The 14,161-nt window shown below is 37.9% G+C and overlaps 1 protein-coding gene across 1 annotated transcript in view; it reads left to right on the forward strand.

The window, feature by feature from the left end:
- Positions 1 to 3,119, forward strand: part of MS4A14 (membrane spanning 4-domains A14) — a 17,608-nt gene extending 14,489 nt beyond the window's left edge. Inside the window, 2 exon segments of the mRNA XM_045558168.1 lie at positions 1,468 to 2,892; positions 2,894 to 3,119. Coding sequence (XP_045414124.1) covers positions 1,468 to 2,892; positions 2,894 to 3,037 — 1,569 coding nt within the window. The 3' untranslated portion in view covers positions 3,038 to 3,119.
- Positions 3,120 to 14,161: the final 11,042 nt, after the last annotated feature.

Below are 14,161 nucleotides of genomic sequence, written 5' to 3' on the forward strand. Positions count from 1 at the left end.
AGTTCCCTCAGTTGTAAAGATAATAACCTCATAGAGATGTTATAACAATTGTTTGAGATGACTCTGAAACCTTGTCTAGCATCTGGTAGTCACTTAGTTATCATTAAGGATGAGGCAATTGAAAACCATAGTTCTTAAGAGCTTAAATAAATGGAGAAACTATAATCCATTCTTCCAAACCTCTCTTTTAACAAAAGAACAAATTAAAATTCAAAGAACAAATTAAAATTCAAATGAAACAAACATTTGTGGATGAATGAAAATACAGAAGTCTCCCCCAAAAGTAACATTTATCCTCACATAACTAGTCATTCACTAGGGATAAAATATAGGTGAGGGAAACTAATTAGTAGGGTGGGGGATGACAATGTATAATGTAAGAGAATGCATAGATTCTAAATCTAGGCCTGCCATTAACCAACTAGGTAAGCATAATTAATTCATTTAATCACAGAGTTCTGATCACTTCATCAAATAGAACAAGTAGTCAGAATATTCTGACTCTATGAATGATTTCAGAAAGGGCACAGGCTGTTAAAAATCAGAAGGTTGGGCTATAATAACAATTTCCTTAAAAAAATCGTAACAACATGAGAAAGAATAAGAAGCATTAACTAAAGATTGTATCAGATGCTGTCACTTAGCCGTTGAAAAAACTTCAATAGACTCTCTTTTTCATAAAGGAAAAAAAGCCCAAATTTTCTCACCTAGCATACCATCCAACGCTATCTAGCTGCTTACCATCTGCCATCACACCATGTTCTATCACCTTGTGTTTTTGTACCTCCTGTTTCCACTGTTTCCTCTACCTGGATTATGACTCCTGTCTTATTTAATCTTACCTTCTATTAATACATCTGAGGAATCCTACTCATGTGGCAAGACATAGATCAAATACCACCACCTCTTCTATGAAACATTTCCTGGTTCCCTTAGAACTAGGTGCTTCTATGTTCCCACAAAGCACTTAGTATCTATTTCTATAATAGACTTTTCTAAATTATTATTGTTATCTACTTATATGTTGATCTACTTCTCATTGTGAGCACCTTAATGGCAAAACTCACATCTAATTATCTTTGACCCCCAGAATTTAGTTCATCTAGGCGATCAATAAATCACTATAGATTAAACATGAATATATGATATTGACTGGATGACTTAAAATGTCTCAGAAGCTTTATAAGATTAAGTATGGGAAGAATGTTTAAGGAATTATTCATCAAATTCCTCTGTTCAATATTTGAGAAAATGAAAGGTGATGACTTGTCCAAAATAATACCAATGAGTTGCTGGTGAAGGCAGGAATGGTATTTGTTTTTTGATTTCTCATCTAGATATTATTTCCTATCTACTCTCTTAAGTAAGGGATGAAAAATAATTTGGAAATGCAAAAAAAATAATAACATCAAAGATGATTCTGTCATATTAATTCCCTCCCCCCCCCCCCCCGGCTTGGTTTTATAGGTTGTGTTTTTCTTGCCTTCGGATATTCCTCAAGATAGCGAACAACCTGGCCCAGAACAAAATGCTCAATTACAATTTGAGCTTCAAGAAGGGCCTTTCATTGATGATACAACAATGAACCTACAACCCGTTTTCTTTGGAGGCTATGCTTTCTTCAAGTTAAGAATCACAAGAAATTCTTTAGCCTCCCAACCCAGGTCACAATCATGTAATAAAAGTATTTACCACACAGCATCTTCATCTGTGCCAGATGAACAAGAGCAAAGTATCCCTCCACCTTCAGAGGAAGAACTTTTGCTTCCAGTTTTAGAAAGAAGGCCCTCAGAACATATTATGCACATTCAGGAAGACCTTACATTTGAACAACTGAAAGGTGAAGACCTACAACCTGCTATTGTTAAACCTTCCAAAATGCAAACCCAATTGGCACAGGACCAAGACTTGCCACTCCAAGTTTTGCCATCCCATTCTGTACTAAAACTCCAAGAATTATCACCTGAAGACTTGCCAGCCCAAGCTCTGCCAGTTCAAGACCTGCTAGTACAAAACAAGCTATCTAAATCCCCATCATCCCACAGTATAAAGTCTTTTGACCTGACAACTGAAGACTTGCCCACGCAATACATACCATCCCAAGACACATCATCCCAAGACACGCCTTTCCTAGATGCACTATCCCAAAACACACCATTTCAAGACATGCCTTCCCAAGATAAGCTATCCCAAGCTCTGTCAAAAGCCATGCTATCTGAAGCTTCAACACCCAATACTGAGCAGTTCTCTGATATGAAATACCTACTTCAGCAATCCCCAAATCTTCACCCACAAAACATTCAACCTCAAAACCCAGAACTTTTACAAATACCATATGAAGACCTTCGATCAGAAGTCATGGAAGAGACCACAAAGTGGGACTCTAAGGAGGAACTCCACAGAAAGAAATCCTCAGGACGACGACATTCCTTAGACCAGCAAACCAAAGGCTACCACGCCCCAAGAAGGTATTCCTTAGACCAGCAAACCCGAAGCTGGCAATCTCCAAAACAGAAAGCCCTAGACAAGCAAATCAGATTCTTGCTATCCCAACAGAAGCAATCCCCTGATAAGCTAAATCAATATCGTCAAACTCCAGAGCAACTCCCAGATCAGCAGCACGCTGATGTCTACCAGGCCACACGAAAGCAAACCCCAAAAGAACAGTTCATAGCTGGGCAAAAGAAGGACCACCAGGCTGAAAAAGAGCAAAGCCCAAAGAAACAAACTCAAGATCAGCAAGTCAATGACCAGCAGGCCCAAGAGGAAAAATCCCTGAAGGGACAATCCCAAAATTTTCAAGTCAAAGGACAGCAAGCTCAAGTGAAGAAAGCTCCAAGTCAGCTATACCAAGATCAGGAATCCCAAATCCAGCAACAAGAAGACTGGCAACCCCCCAAAAAGAAATTTTCAGAATGTTCAACCCAAGACTGGCAATCTTTTGGCCCACAGCAATCTCAGGAATGGGGAACTCAAAGTCAGAGAAACAAAGATTGGAAAGCACAAGAATGGCAATTTGAAATGCAACATTCTCTAAACCAGGACCTCCAATCTTCGAAAACCCAAGACCTATTAGAGAAAGAAGCTCAATTTAAAGACAGTCAGTGTCAAGATGAGGACCAAAAAGACTTTGACCTTACAGTTATACAAAAAAAAGACATGCAAGTAGACTGTGTGCAAACAAGAGACATCACACCAGAGGATGTGAAAAGCACAGGCCAAACTCCAAAAGATCTGCAGTCAGAAGACATGAAGCCAGATTTTCAGTCTTCTTCTTGCCAAAGCTCAGCGCAAGACACACGTTTAGGCTCTTTATCCAACATAGATTCAGAACAAGATGTGCAACAAAACACTTCAGTTTCCTCAAATTCATGCAGAGAAGATCTGAATTTAACTTCTAGTTCATATTGTCCAAAAGATCAACAATCTGAAGACTCTGACTAACATGTGCAATCTACCCAAATACCACACTGTCCCCAATAATGGAACCAAATTAGGGAAAAACATAATATCCTTTAACCTGTGTTCTTAACTGTGGTTGCTACCTAATTCACTCACCAAAACATGAAGGGCATACACTCAAAGAATTTGTCCCCAGTTAAAATAAAATAACAACAAACCAAATGTTAACACGATAGCACTTTCTGGTGGTGAAGGAATAATTCACATGTAAACTCGTCATCAAAGTCAGTGTTTCAATTTATAATCACCAATGCATTTTACAACTTAATATTGAGTGGAGCTACTTTGCTATGGTGCTAATATTTTTTGCCTCATCCATTATGCATAATAGGAGTTCAGAAAGTCAACTGTGGAGAAGTCTATGCAGGTTCTCTAAGGGCTCATGAACCAAGAGAGTCAGAAAGGAACAAAAATCAGCCCCACCATTCTGTTCTGCTGTTTCCAATCCTCCCTTTTACTGTCTCTCCCCAAGTCTATGTTGAGGTTGTATGAGGTAGAATGTGGCAATGAGTACAGAGTGTGATGGATGGTTGGGGGGAGAATAAAACATACCTATAGATAGGAAAGTAGGAGTCAGAGAAGGGCCAAGATGCAGATGTCATATGGAATATATAACAAACTGTAATGTACTGAGTGAAGCTTCAGTCCCTTTGCTTATGTCTGCACTCACTGCTTCTAATTTCTCAACCCTTATGACATATAATTTCATCCTCTGTGGTCAAAGAAAATTGTGTTATCAAAAGTTATCAGTGACCCTCCATCTTCTAAGCTAATCACGTTTTTTTTTTCAATCCTCTTTCTCTTTGATCTCTCTAACACATTTGGAGTTGTTAACCATCCCTTCTTTCTGCAATTTTCATCCTCCCCATTGGCTTCTGTTTTTTGTTTTGTTTTGTTTTGTTTTGTTTTTGAGACAGAATCTCACTCTGGCACCTGAGCTAGAGTGCTGTGGCGTCAGCCTAGCTCATAGCAACCTCAAACTACTGGGCTCAAGCGATCCTCTTGTCTCAGCCTCCCGAGTAGCTTGGGACTACAGGCGCACACCACCACATCTGGCTAATTTTTACTATATGTAGTAGAGACAGGGTCTCACTCTTGCTCAGGCTGGTCTCAAACTCCTGAGCTCAAGTGATCCTTCTGCCTTGGCCTCCCAGATTGCTAGGATTACAGGCGTAAGCCACCATACCTGGCCTGGCTTCTGTGTTTTACTCTTCCTGTTTCAAAAATTCTGTAATAGGTATTTCTAGAGATCTCTCCCCAACTTCCTTCATTTTTTGAAACCACAATGCACAACTGCAGTTCTCACCTTTTTGTGAGTAATCCAGACTGTGTCATATTTGTGTCTTCCATGGAATTCAGCACAAAAGCTTGCTTCTAGTAGGCACTGAATAAATTATTTTTAAAAGCATAAATGGGAGCCTAGACTCTCCACCTGGAGGTTAGTGGAGAGGTTATAAATAGTAGACTAATGAGGTCTAGAGCTGGAGAGACTAGCTCTATGCCCCTTGCTGCCATTGCCTTTGCAGTAAGGATTATATTTCCCAGTTTCCCACGGTTGATTGACCAAGGTAAGGTCCCTACCTGAGTTGGCCTGTAGCTCCTGAATGACCACCACCTTATTCTGAAGCATACTAATAATTCCCACGTTTTGCTTCAGCTGAATCAGCATATGTTTCTAAGGTGCTTGTATAATGGGTTTACCTTTCAGTCCACAAACTCAGGTGTTCAGGAAGTATGCATTTATAATGTTTAATCAAATTCTCTCTTTGAGAATCCAACCCATGCAATCATTCTTGCCCATTCAGCACCATACCTACCCAAAACACATATACATACAAATTTATGCACACATACACACAGATCCTGGGGTCTTAAAGAGTGCCAAGTCATTGGAGAGGCAACTTTGTCATCAGTGACTAGCCCATACCAGTTACTACTGCAAAACTCATTGTCCAAGTTCCAATAGACCCTATGTGTCCTGTGAACCTGTTGCTTCCATAGTACACTTGGAACACAGGAGTTTTTATAAAATTGCAATAATATAATGCCTATGGGCTAGACTTACAATATGAGAATATAAAAATGTAAAAGGCCATCCCCTCTGAGGTCTTTCCATCCCCCTTGGGGACATGCTAGGGGGCAAGGCAGAAGTGCCCAGTGCCCCCAGAACCCACAATCACCTTTCCAATCTGCAGGAATCCCTCTTTCCTCTCTGTTTTTTTAAAGGCATTCTCCCTACTATCTGCCCTTTCTGAAACACCTAATATTGTCCCATCAATGAGTTTGGGTCTAGAGTTGACAAAACCAAATGTGTTTAGGAGCTAATAAGGAAAGTAAATGTATAAAGTTCCTGTTTATAAAACAAGATGAAAAAGGCTGTGGGAAACTAGAACATTTATGATTTACTTAAAAAGCAATCTGATTTTTTTTAAAACTATTTTATTCCAAATATAATATGTCTTTTCTGGAATCTGTTAGGCTTGTTTTTTGGTAAAATTGGGAGAAATTGTTGATTTTGAGATGCCATCATAATATTTTGTACCCTCAGTTCCCAAGACACTGTGGGAAAAAATGAGTTCATTGCTTACAAACATGCTTTCATTTGATAGATTGAATATCTTACAGCTGGATTATACTTCCCAGCCCCTTTGTATCTAGGTAGGTGAGAAGGTGACTATCACCAATGGAATACTCACCACTTCCAGGCTTGACCCCAAAAATCACCTGCATTATTCCCACGATATCTGTTTCCTCAAGCACTGGCCAGATGCAGTGAATCTAGGACCCAGAAAATGCTGAATCCCTAGAGAATGGAGCCTGGTCCATAAATCACACTGTAGATAAAGTCCACTGCTGGATTTCAACTGGACTGTGACCTAAGAGAGAAATAAACCTGTTGTGGTATTAAGCCAAGGAAAGCATGGTCTTCCTTTGTCATAGAAGTTAGCCTGAGCTGAGTAATAGAGTCATTAAGGCAAAAAACTTCAAATCTTGCTCAAAATCTTTCTCTTATCTCCTTGTGATAGTTACCTATTGCTGCATAACAAATTAGCACAAATGTAGCTGCTTAAAACAGCACATTTATTATCTCTCTGTTTCTGTAGATCATACGTCCAGAAAAGCCTGGTTAAATTATTATATTTGTTCAAAATATCATGTGGCTAAAATCAGAGGACTGGCCAAAGCTGTGGCTCTGGGGCTTGGGTTTTTTTGTTGTTTTTTTTTTAAAGCTTATTCATTGTTGGAAGATTCCAGTTCTTGTAGCTGTAGGACTCAGGTCCCTGTTTCCTTGCTTCCAGCGGGGAGCTGCTCTATGAGCCTAGATGCCACCTGCATTTCTTCTCAGGTGATCCCTTCCAACTTCAAGCCAGCAATGGTGTGTCAAGCCCTGCTCAAACTCCAAATATGACTCCCCGTTCTGCTTCTGCTTTTAAGGAATCCTGTGATTACACTGGACTCACTCAAATAATCCAAAATAATCTCCTTATTTTAAGATAAATTGATCAGTAACCTTAAATTTTTCTGCAAGTCCCTTTTCGTTGAAAATAACATATTCATGGGTGTAATACCTCATCATATTTGTAGTCCTGGGGATTAGGGCATGGAATCTTCCTGGGGACCATAATTCTTCCTATCTCACTCTTCATGGGTGATAAAAAATGAATAATTCAATATATGTTAATATATTATTTTTCCTTTTAATATGTTAACTTTCCTTGTCAACCTTGTAGCTAAAGTAGTCTTTTTAAATATTTCAATAGTCACAGTTATATGTTCAGATAGTTTAAAGAGTCAACTAGTCATACATGATTATCCCCAGTAGCAAGTAGCAAGTGGCTGTATTTGGAACTCTAAATCCCTCTAGTTCAGACATGCACTAGACAAATATCATTTTCAATAAATGCCATATGTGAAAAAAGTTGAGGTGCAATGGTCTTCTCACCATGGAAGATCAGGATTTAATGTTCTTTCCTCTCTCCAACTCCCAACTACCTCACGCGTACATTTTCCACCCCCCCCATCCTCTCTGTATGGTTATATCACAATTTTGAGCAGAGAGAGACATGCCATTCATACCTTTATAACTATATATGCAGTCAGATCTAGCCACTTAATAGATTATTATTTTTTCTCACCAGCACAGTGTTTTCTTTTCCCTTGAATTGTCTTTTTTCCTTTTTTTTTTGCTTGCTTTTTTTCCAATCCCAAACTTTCCATCAGTTTTCAAAATCTCTTAACACAATTTTTCATATTATAAACCATATCAATTTCATTTTCTTGAAGGAGTCTTCACTGGAGATGCCCAGCCTCCACGCTCTCCATGATGGTACAGCTGCCATCCTGGGATCTCCTTGTCATCCTGAGATTTTGTTTTTGTGTGTGGTCCTTCTTTTACCTTATATCTCATTTATTTCTCTTGCTGTCCTCCCTTGTTATGAAAAAATAAATACTCCAGGAGCTTTTCTTTCCTCTTTCCCCATATGTGGATATAACACATTTATTGATTTTAATGTTCTTAAGAACTGCTTTCTGGGTAATTTTCTAGCATAGAAATAAAAATGAATACATGCATATGCTTTCTTTTTATTTTATACTTCAATATACAGTATATATATTGAAGTATGTATAGTAAAGTATGAAATTAATATATATGAAGCATATATATGAAGTAATATATATATATGTTAAAGCTCTGTAAATCTTTCTTTTTGTATTTGGAAATAATTATAGGATTCACCCAAAATTCTGTCTTTGAAGCTATAAAGATAGTGAGGTGTACCCTTCACTCAGCTTCCCCTGATGGTGATATCTTATATAGCTTCAGTACAATATCAAAACCAGGAAATTGACATTGGTACATTACAATTAACTAGACTACAGACTATTCAGTTTTTGCCATTTTTTATCCTGCATCTATTTGTGTGTGTGTGCAGTTCTAGGCAATTTTATCCTATGCATATAGGATAGGTGTAGCCATCACCAAAATCAAGATACAGAATTGTTTCATCAGCACAAAGAAACTTCTTCATGATACTTCTCTTTATTAACACCCCACCCCTGACCCTATCCTTGCTACCTGGCAACCACTAATTCTCCATCTCCATTGTTTTGCCATTTCAAGCATGTTATATAAATGGAATCATACAGTATTTAATTTCTTGAGACTGACTTTTTTCCACTATGCATAATGCCCTTGAGGCCCATCAATGCTGTGTGTAACATTAGTTCATTCTTTTTGATTGCTGAGTATTATTCCATTGTATGGATGTACCAGGGTTAGTTTAAGCATTCATCTATTGAAAGATAGTAATGATTTTTCTATTATGAATAAAGGCTGTTAGAAATATTCATGTACAGGTTTGCGTGAGAACATAAGGTTCCATTTCTCTGGGATAAATGCCCAACAGTGCAATTGCTGGGTTGTATAATAAGTATAAGTAAAGTTTTATAAGAGACTAACATACTATTTTCCAGAGTGCCTTTACTATTTTTACATTCCCACCAGTAATGTATGAGAGATCCAGTCTGCAACCTCACCGGTATTTGGTATTATCACATTTCTCTTTTAACTGTCCTAACAGGTTTGTAATGATATCTCATTTTGTCTTTAATTTGCATTTCCCTAATGGCTAATGAGGGCCATCCCTTCATGTTTCCAGCAGCTTTTTGAGAAAGAGCACATGGGAGGTAAAATTTGGAGATTGTGCATATCTGAAAATGTTTTAATTTATACCCTCTGAATTGTTTATTGGTTTGTCTCGGCTATAGAAGTCTAGTTTAGAAGCAATTTTTCTTCTGAATATTTAGAGATTCATTGCCTTCTCATTTCCAGTTTTGCTGTTGAAAAGTCCAAAGCCATTCTGATACCTGGTTCTTTAATATGACTTGATTTTTTTTCCTCTTGGAATCTTGAAGGATGTTTCCTTTGTACCAACTGTTCTGAAATGTATTCATATGAGCCAACTTTTATCAACTTTTCTGGGCATTCAGATGTAAATTATTTTCCACCTTGCATTTTTTCTCTTTTCTCTTTCCGTAACTGCTACTGAAACTCTTGAATTGGCCATGTTATTACTATTATTATTATATTTTCTCTTTTATTTTCTATCATTTTGTCTTTTTGCTCTATGTTCTGGTTAATTTACTCAACTAAATATCTCAATCCTTTGACTGAGGTTTTCTTTTTCGTTATCATTTTTATTTCCAAGAGATCCATTTGTTCTGAATGTTTTCATTTTATAGTATTCTGCTTTTATTTATGCAATATTTTTTCCTATACCTCTTACTGTATTGATGGATTTTTATCAAGTTTTCTTCTCCTATCTAGTCTTTATTTTTTCTTTCTATTTTGGCCTCTATATTTCACCTTCCCTCAGATGTCTAGTAATTATTGGCTGTCTGCTCATAAATAGAGTGAAATACGAGAACATTGCATTGGAAGCTTGGAACACATGGACAGGGTTTGCCATCTGTGGGCTTCAGTGTGGGATAAACTTGCTGTATCATTGGTTAAGAAACCCCAGATTTCAGTATTTTTAGATTGTTTTTTCTTTGATGTTCAGATTCCCCCAAAGAGACTATTACATTCTCCTGCTTGGTTATAAAGGGCCAAATAGTAAGTGAAATAAGCATACTAGGGATATTAATATTTAATAGTAATTGTTTCCATAATTATCCTATTTTCATCTGTTCCGTCTTCCCTCAACTGTGCCTGTACTCATGGTCACTTACCCTTCAGTACTCTCTCCTCCGGATGATGTACTGTCTTCTTCAGGAATGGGAGGGACAGTCAATTGGCAGAGGAGCATGGAGTCATAGAGAAGATTAATCTTTATTTTGGAAACTCCTTTTTCTTAACCCCTACTTCCTAACATAACTAATGCCTTCAATTTCTGAGGCTTCTGGGGACTCCGCAGTATAAACTGCTTTGGTTCTTAATGCTTCCCGGTGCTGGCTTCAGATACAGATTTGTCAGGTTTGTTACTCATCCATCTTCCAGATTTGAAAAATTTGCTATTTTGTCTAATTTTCTATTCTCACTGTGAATGTAGGAATATGCCTTTATAAAAGTAGTATATGTACACCATGGAGTACTACTTGGCCATAAAAAGAAATGAATGAATGTTCTTTGCAGCAATGTGGATGGAACTAGAGACCATGATCCTAAGTGAAGTATCTCAGGAATGGAAAAATGAACACCACATATACTCTCGAATAAGCTGGAACTAATCAGTGGGCACACATGGGCACAGAGTGAAGTAAAGGTCATTGGAAATCAAGCAGCGGGGAGGGGAGGAGCAGAGGGGCAAAAACCTACGTAACAGGTACAATGAACACTATTCAGGTGATGGGCACACTAATAGCCCTGACTCAAGCATTATAAAAGCTATCCATGTAACAAAAACATTTGTACCCCTTGATATTTTGAAATAAAAAAAGAAAAAGGAGGAAAAACCGGCAATGGAGACAGAGAAGGATGAGAGAGAGACAGAGAAGGATGAGAGAGAGAGAGAGAGAGAGAGAGAGAGAGAGAGAGAGAGAGAGAGAGAGAAGGAAAATCTATCTGGGGTCTTAGAAAGCAAGAGAAGGGATGGTTTAAATTTGAGGGTGAGGGGACTGTCACACACTGATGGGATATATGATAATGATAGAAAAACATACACTGGATTTGGCAACCTAGTTGTCATCAGTGAGCACAAGGAAGTAAAGACAAAGTAGGGAGATCGTTCTTTCAAGATGTCTTACTATAGAGTGGAGAAAAGAAATGAAACAGAAAGTAAAAGGGAATGATATTGGGAAGGAATTTCTTTCTAAGCTGGGTGATCCTAAAATGTTTATGCTGTCTGGAATAGTCGAGAGAGAGAGAGAGAGAGAGAGAGAGAGAGAGAGAGAGAGAGAGAGAGAGAGAGAGAGAGAGAGAGACGTGCCAGAGATGAAGGGAATAACTAAACCTCATGAAGATAAGAGGGGCACCTATGTGGGAGGCCTGGCTTTTGTAGAAGGGACACTTCCTCCACTGTAACAGGAGTGAGGAATAAGACTGGGTTTTAAGTGGGTTTTTGAATTTGGTGCTGGGAAAATGAGTGATCTCCCTTCTGGTAGCTTCCATTTCAACAAGGTCATTAGCTGAAAATGAGGAAATGAGAAGCATGTATGGGAGTTTGAGGAGCGACTAAAATGAACAAATAAGCATTACTGGGATAACAAGATCTAGCTTATCAGAGAAATGTGGGATTTCTGGGGTGATGCTGAGTGTCCACGTGGCAATGTTAATCATGGATTTTTAGTGATACCATCTGTCTGGTTGTATGATTTATCTCCATAATGTTTTCCAACTCAGTTAAATGTTCATCTTTATTATTTAAAAATCACTTTACTGAAGTTTTAATAGACTAGAAAGAATAACATCACATGCGTGTGTTCAATCAGCTGTGCTTTTTTAAAATCAAATCGAGACAATTAAAAATATTTTTTAAAAGTAGCCCTACATATGATGAAGTCACTGATGCGGAACATGAATATGAATAATTTAAATAAAATTATTTCAAGGAAAAACATTACAAATATAAATTATTATCCACAGAGACACTATAAGGAATAAATTTTTCATTGTATGTGAAATACCTAGAACAGTACTGGGTACATAAGTTGATGCTTAAAACATATACCAAGCAAAGGAATAGAACTTATTGAAATAAATACCAAAAACCATATTTATAGTGTATTTTTTAGTATCTGGCATATTAGGTGAATGGCATAAGTTCATCTACAAAAATTTCCCTTAAGATCCAGCTATAGAAAATCATGTTTTAAAAGATGAAGGAACCAATACAAATTTGAAGCTGTCTCAATGAATTATGTAGGGATGAGTGGTAAAACCTAGGAAATATCCTAAAAACATCCCAGGAACATCAATGGATTAGGGCAAATGAAATTGGGAGTTTTAACTCCATTCCCTTTCACTTCTCACAAACTTAGAGAGTTTTCTCTTTGGATTATTGATAAATAAAAATGGCAGCTTTAATCTGATCACAAATATTCACTAAATCACTCTTCAGTTCAGTAGCCAAGAGTTCAGAAATATCTTAAGATTTTTGGTCCCTTAACTGCAACTCTAAAACTGAAGACTTTAGTTTTAGCAAATATGTTATCATTGCTTCAATGTTTTCAGTAGCTCCCCTTACTCTTTCCAATTAAATATATCATAGATATAACTTCTCTTTAATTTCTGATACATTGTATATTTTTACCAGTGTGATATCCTGGGTAACAATTTTATTTTTCCCCTCAGTCCAGGATTAAGATAATCAGAAACTGGTTCTGCTTCCAAGTTAGCATGTGAGAAGAACAGAAGAACTTTTCTCTCAAAGAAAATTTTGCATAATATAAAAGTCACACATAGTTGTGGACTATCAGGAAGCAAAAGATGGAAGAAAGTGTTCATGTGCTGATTTCCAGAGATAAGAGCATTTCTCAGGTGATCAGCCAGTAACAGCAACTGCTAGGAACACGTACTAAGTTTGAATACATGTGGGCAAAAGAGCAGGACTGCTCAAGGCAAAGAAACTTTCCTTCGTGAAGAAGAGGCTAGCCAAGCTATCAGCTTCAGCAGAGGCAAGTGAGATGGGCTGGAACCTGGAATACTCTGCAAATGCTACCATATGTCTTTTGTATATGACAATTAACTACCCCCACCCTGTATTTCCCCTAATTTTGCTGAGAAAAGACAAAGGTGGGATGGAAAAAGGGAAAGAACCTAATTCTTTTGGTGCTTGGAACCACTAAATCCAGGCTTCAGGCTCTACAAACGACTAGCTTCTTGGTAGCTGCAGCAACTCCAGCAGTGCCAGCGCGGGCAGCACCAGCAAGGCAGGCAGGAGGTGGCCAGCCAGCGGTGAGCTCAGTCTTTACAGTGGCAGCTCGGTACCAGATCAATGCAGCATCTGGATAAAATCTGAATGACCACCCCATCCCTTCAGCCACTAGACTTAGAAAAGAGCAATCATGGCCGGGCATGGTGGCTCATGCCTGTAATCCTAACACTCTGGGAGGCCGAGGCGGGTGGATTGCTTGAGCTCAGGAGTTCGAGACCAGCCTGAGCAAGAGCGAGACCCCGTCTCTGCTAAAAGTAGAAATTATATGGACAACTAAAATATGTATATAGAAAAATTAGCCGGGCATGGTGGCACATGCCTGTAGTCCCAGCTACTAGGGAGGCTGAGGCAGTAGTATTGCTTGAGCCCAGGAGTTTGAGGTTGCTGTGAGCTAGGCTGATGCCACGGCACTCACTCTAGCCGGGGCAACAGAGTAAGACTCTGTCTCAAAAAAGAAAAAAAAAAAAAAAGAGCAATCATTCTCTGGGAAAATCAAAACAAAAATATAATATTCTTCAATCTCCACTGGTTTTCTATCGATAGAATTCCTTAGGAAATCATAAGTTAAAAGGTATGAAAATGAGAACTGCAGTTAAAGAAACAGCATTAACAGAAACCAACGTACAAGTGGCCCAGATATAGAAACTCACAGAAAAGGGTATTAAAATAACTATTATGAATATAGTCAAGGAATTACAGAAAAAGAAACAATGGAGAAAAAAATAGACACTATAAGAACCATCTAAATAAACATTTTCAATCTGATAAACATAATACCTGATTTTTTAAAAAATGTATTAGATGGGTTTAACAGCAGAATATTC

Source organism: Lemur catta, chromosome 7 (assembly GCF_020740605.2).
Source record: "Lemur catta isolate mLemCat1 chromosome 7, mLemCat1.pri, whole genome shotgun sequence".
Taxonomy (NCBI): domain Eukaryota; kingdom Metazoa; phylum Chordata; class Mammalia; order Primates; family Lemuridae; genus Lemur; species Lemur catta.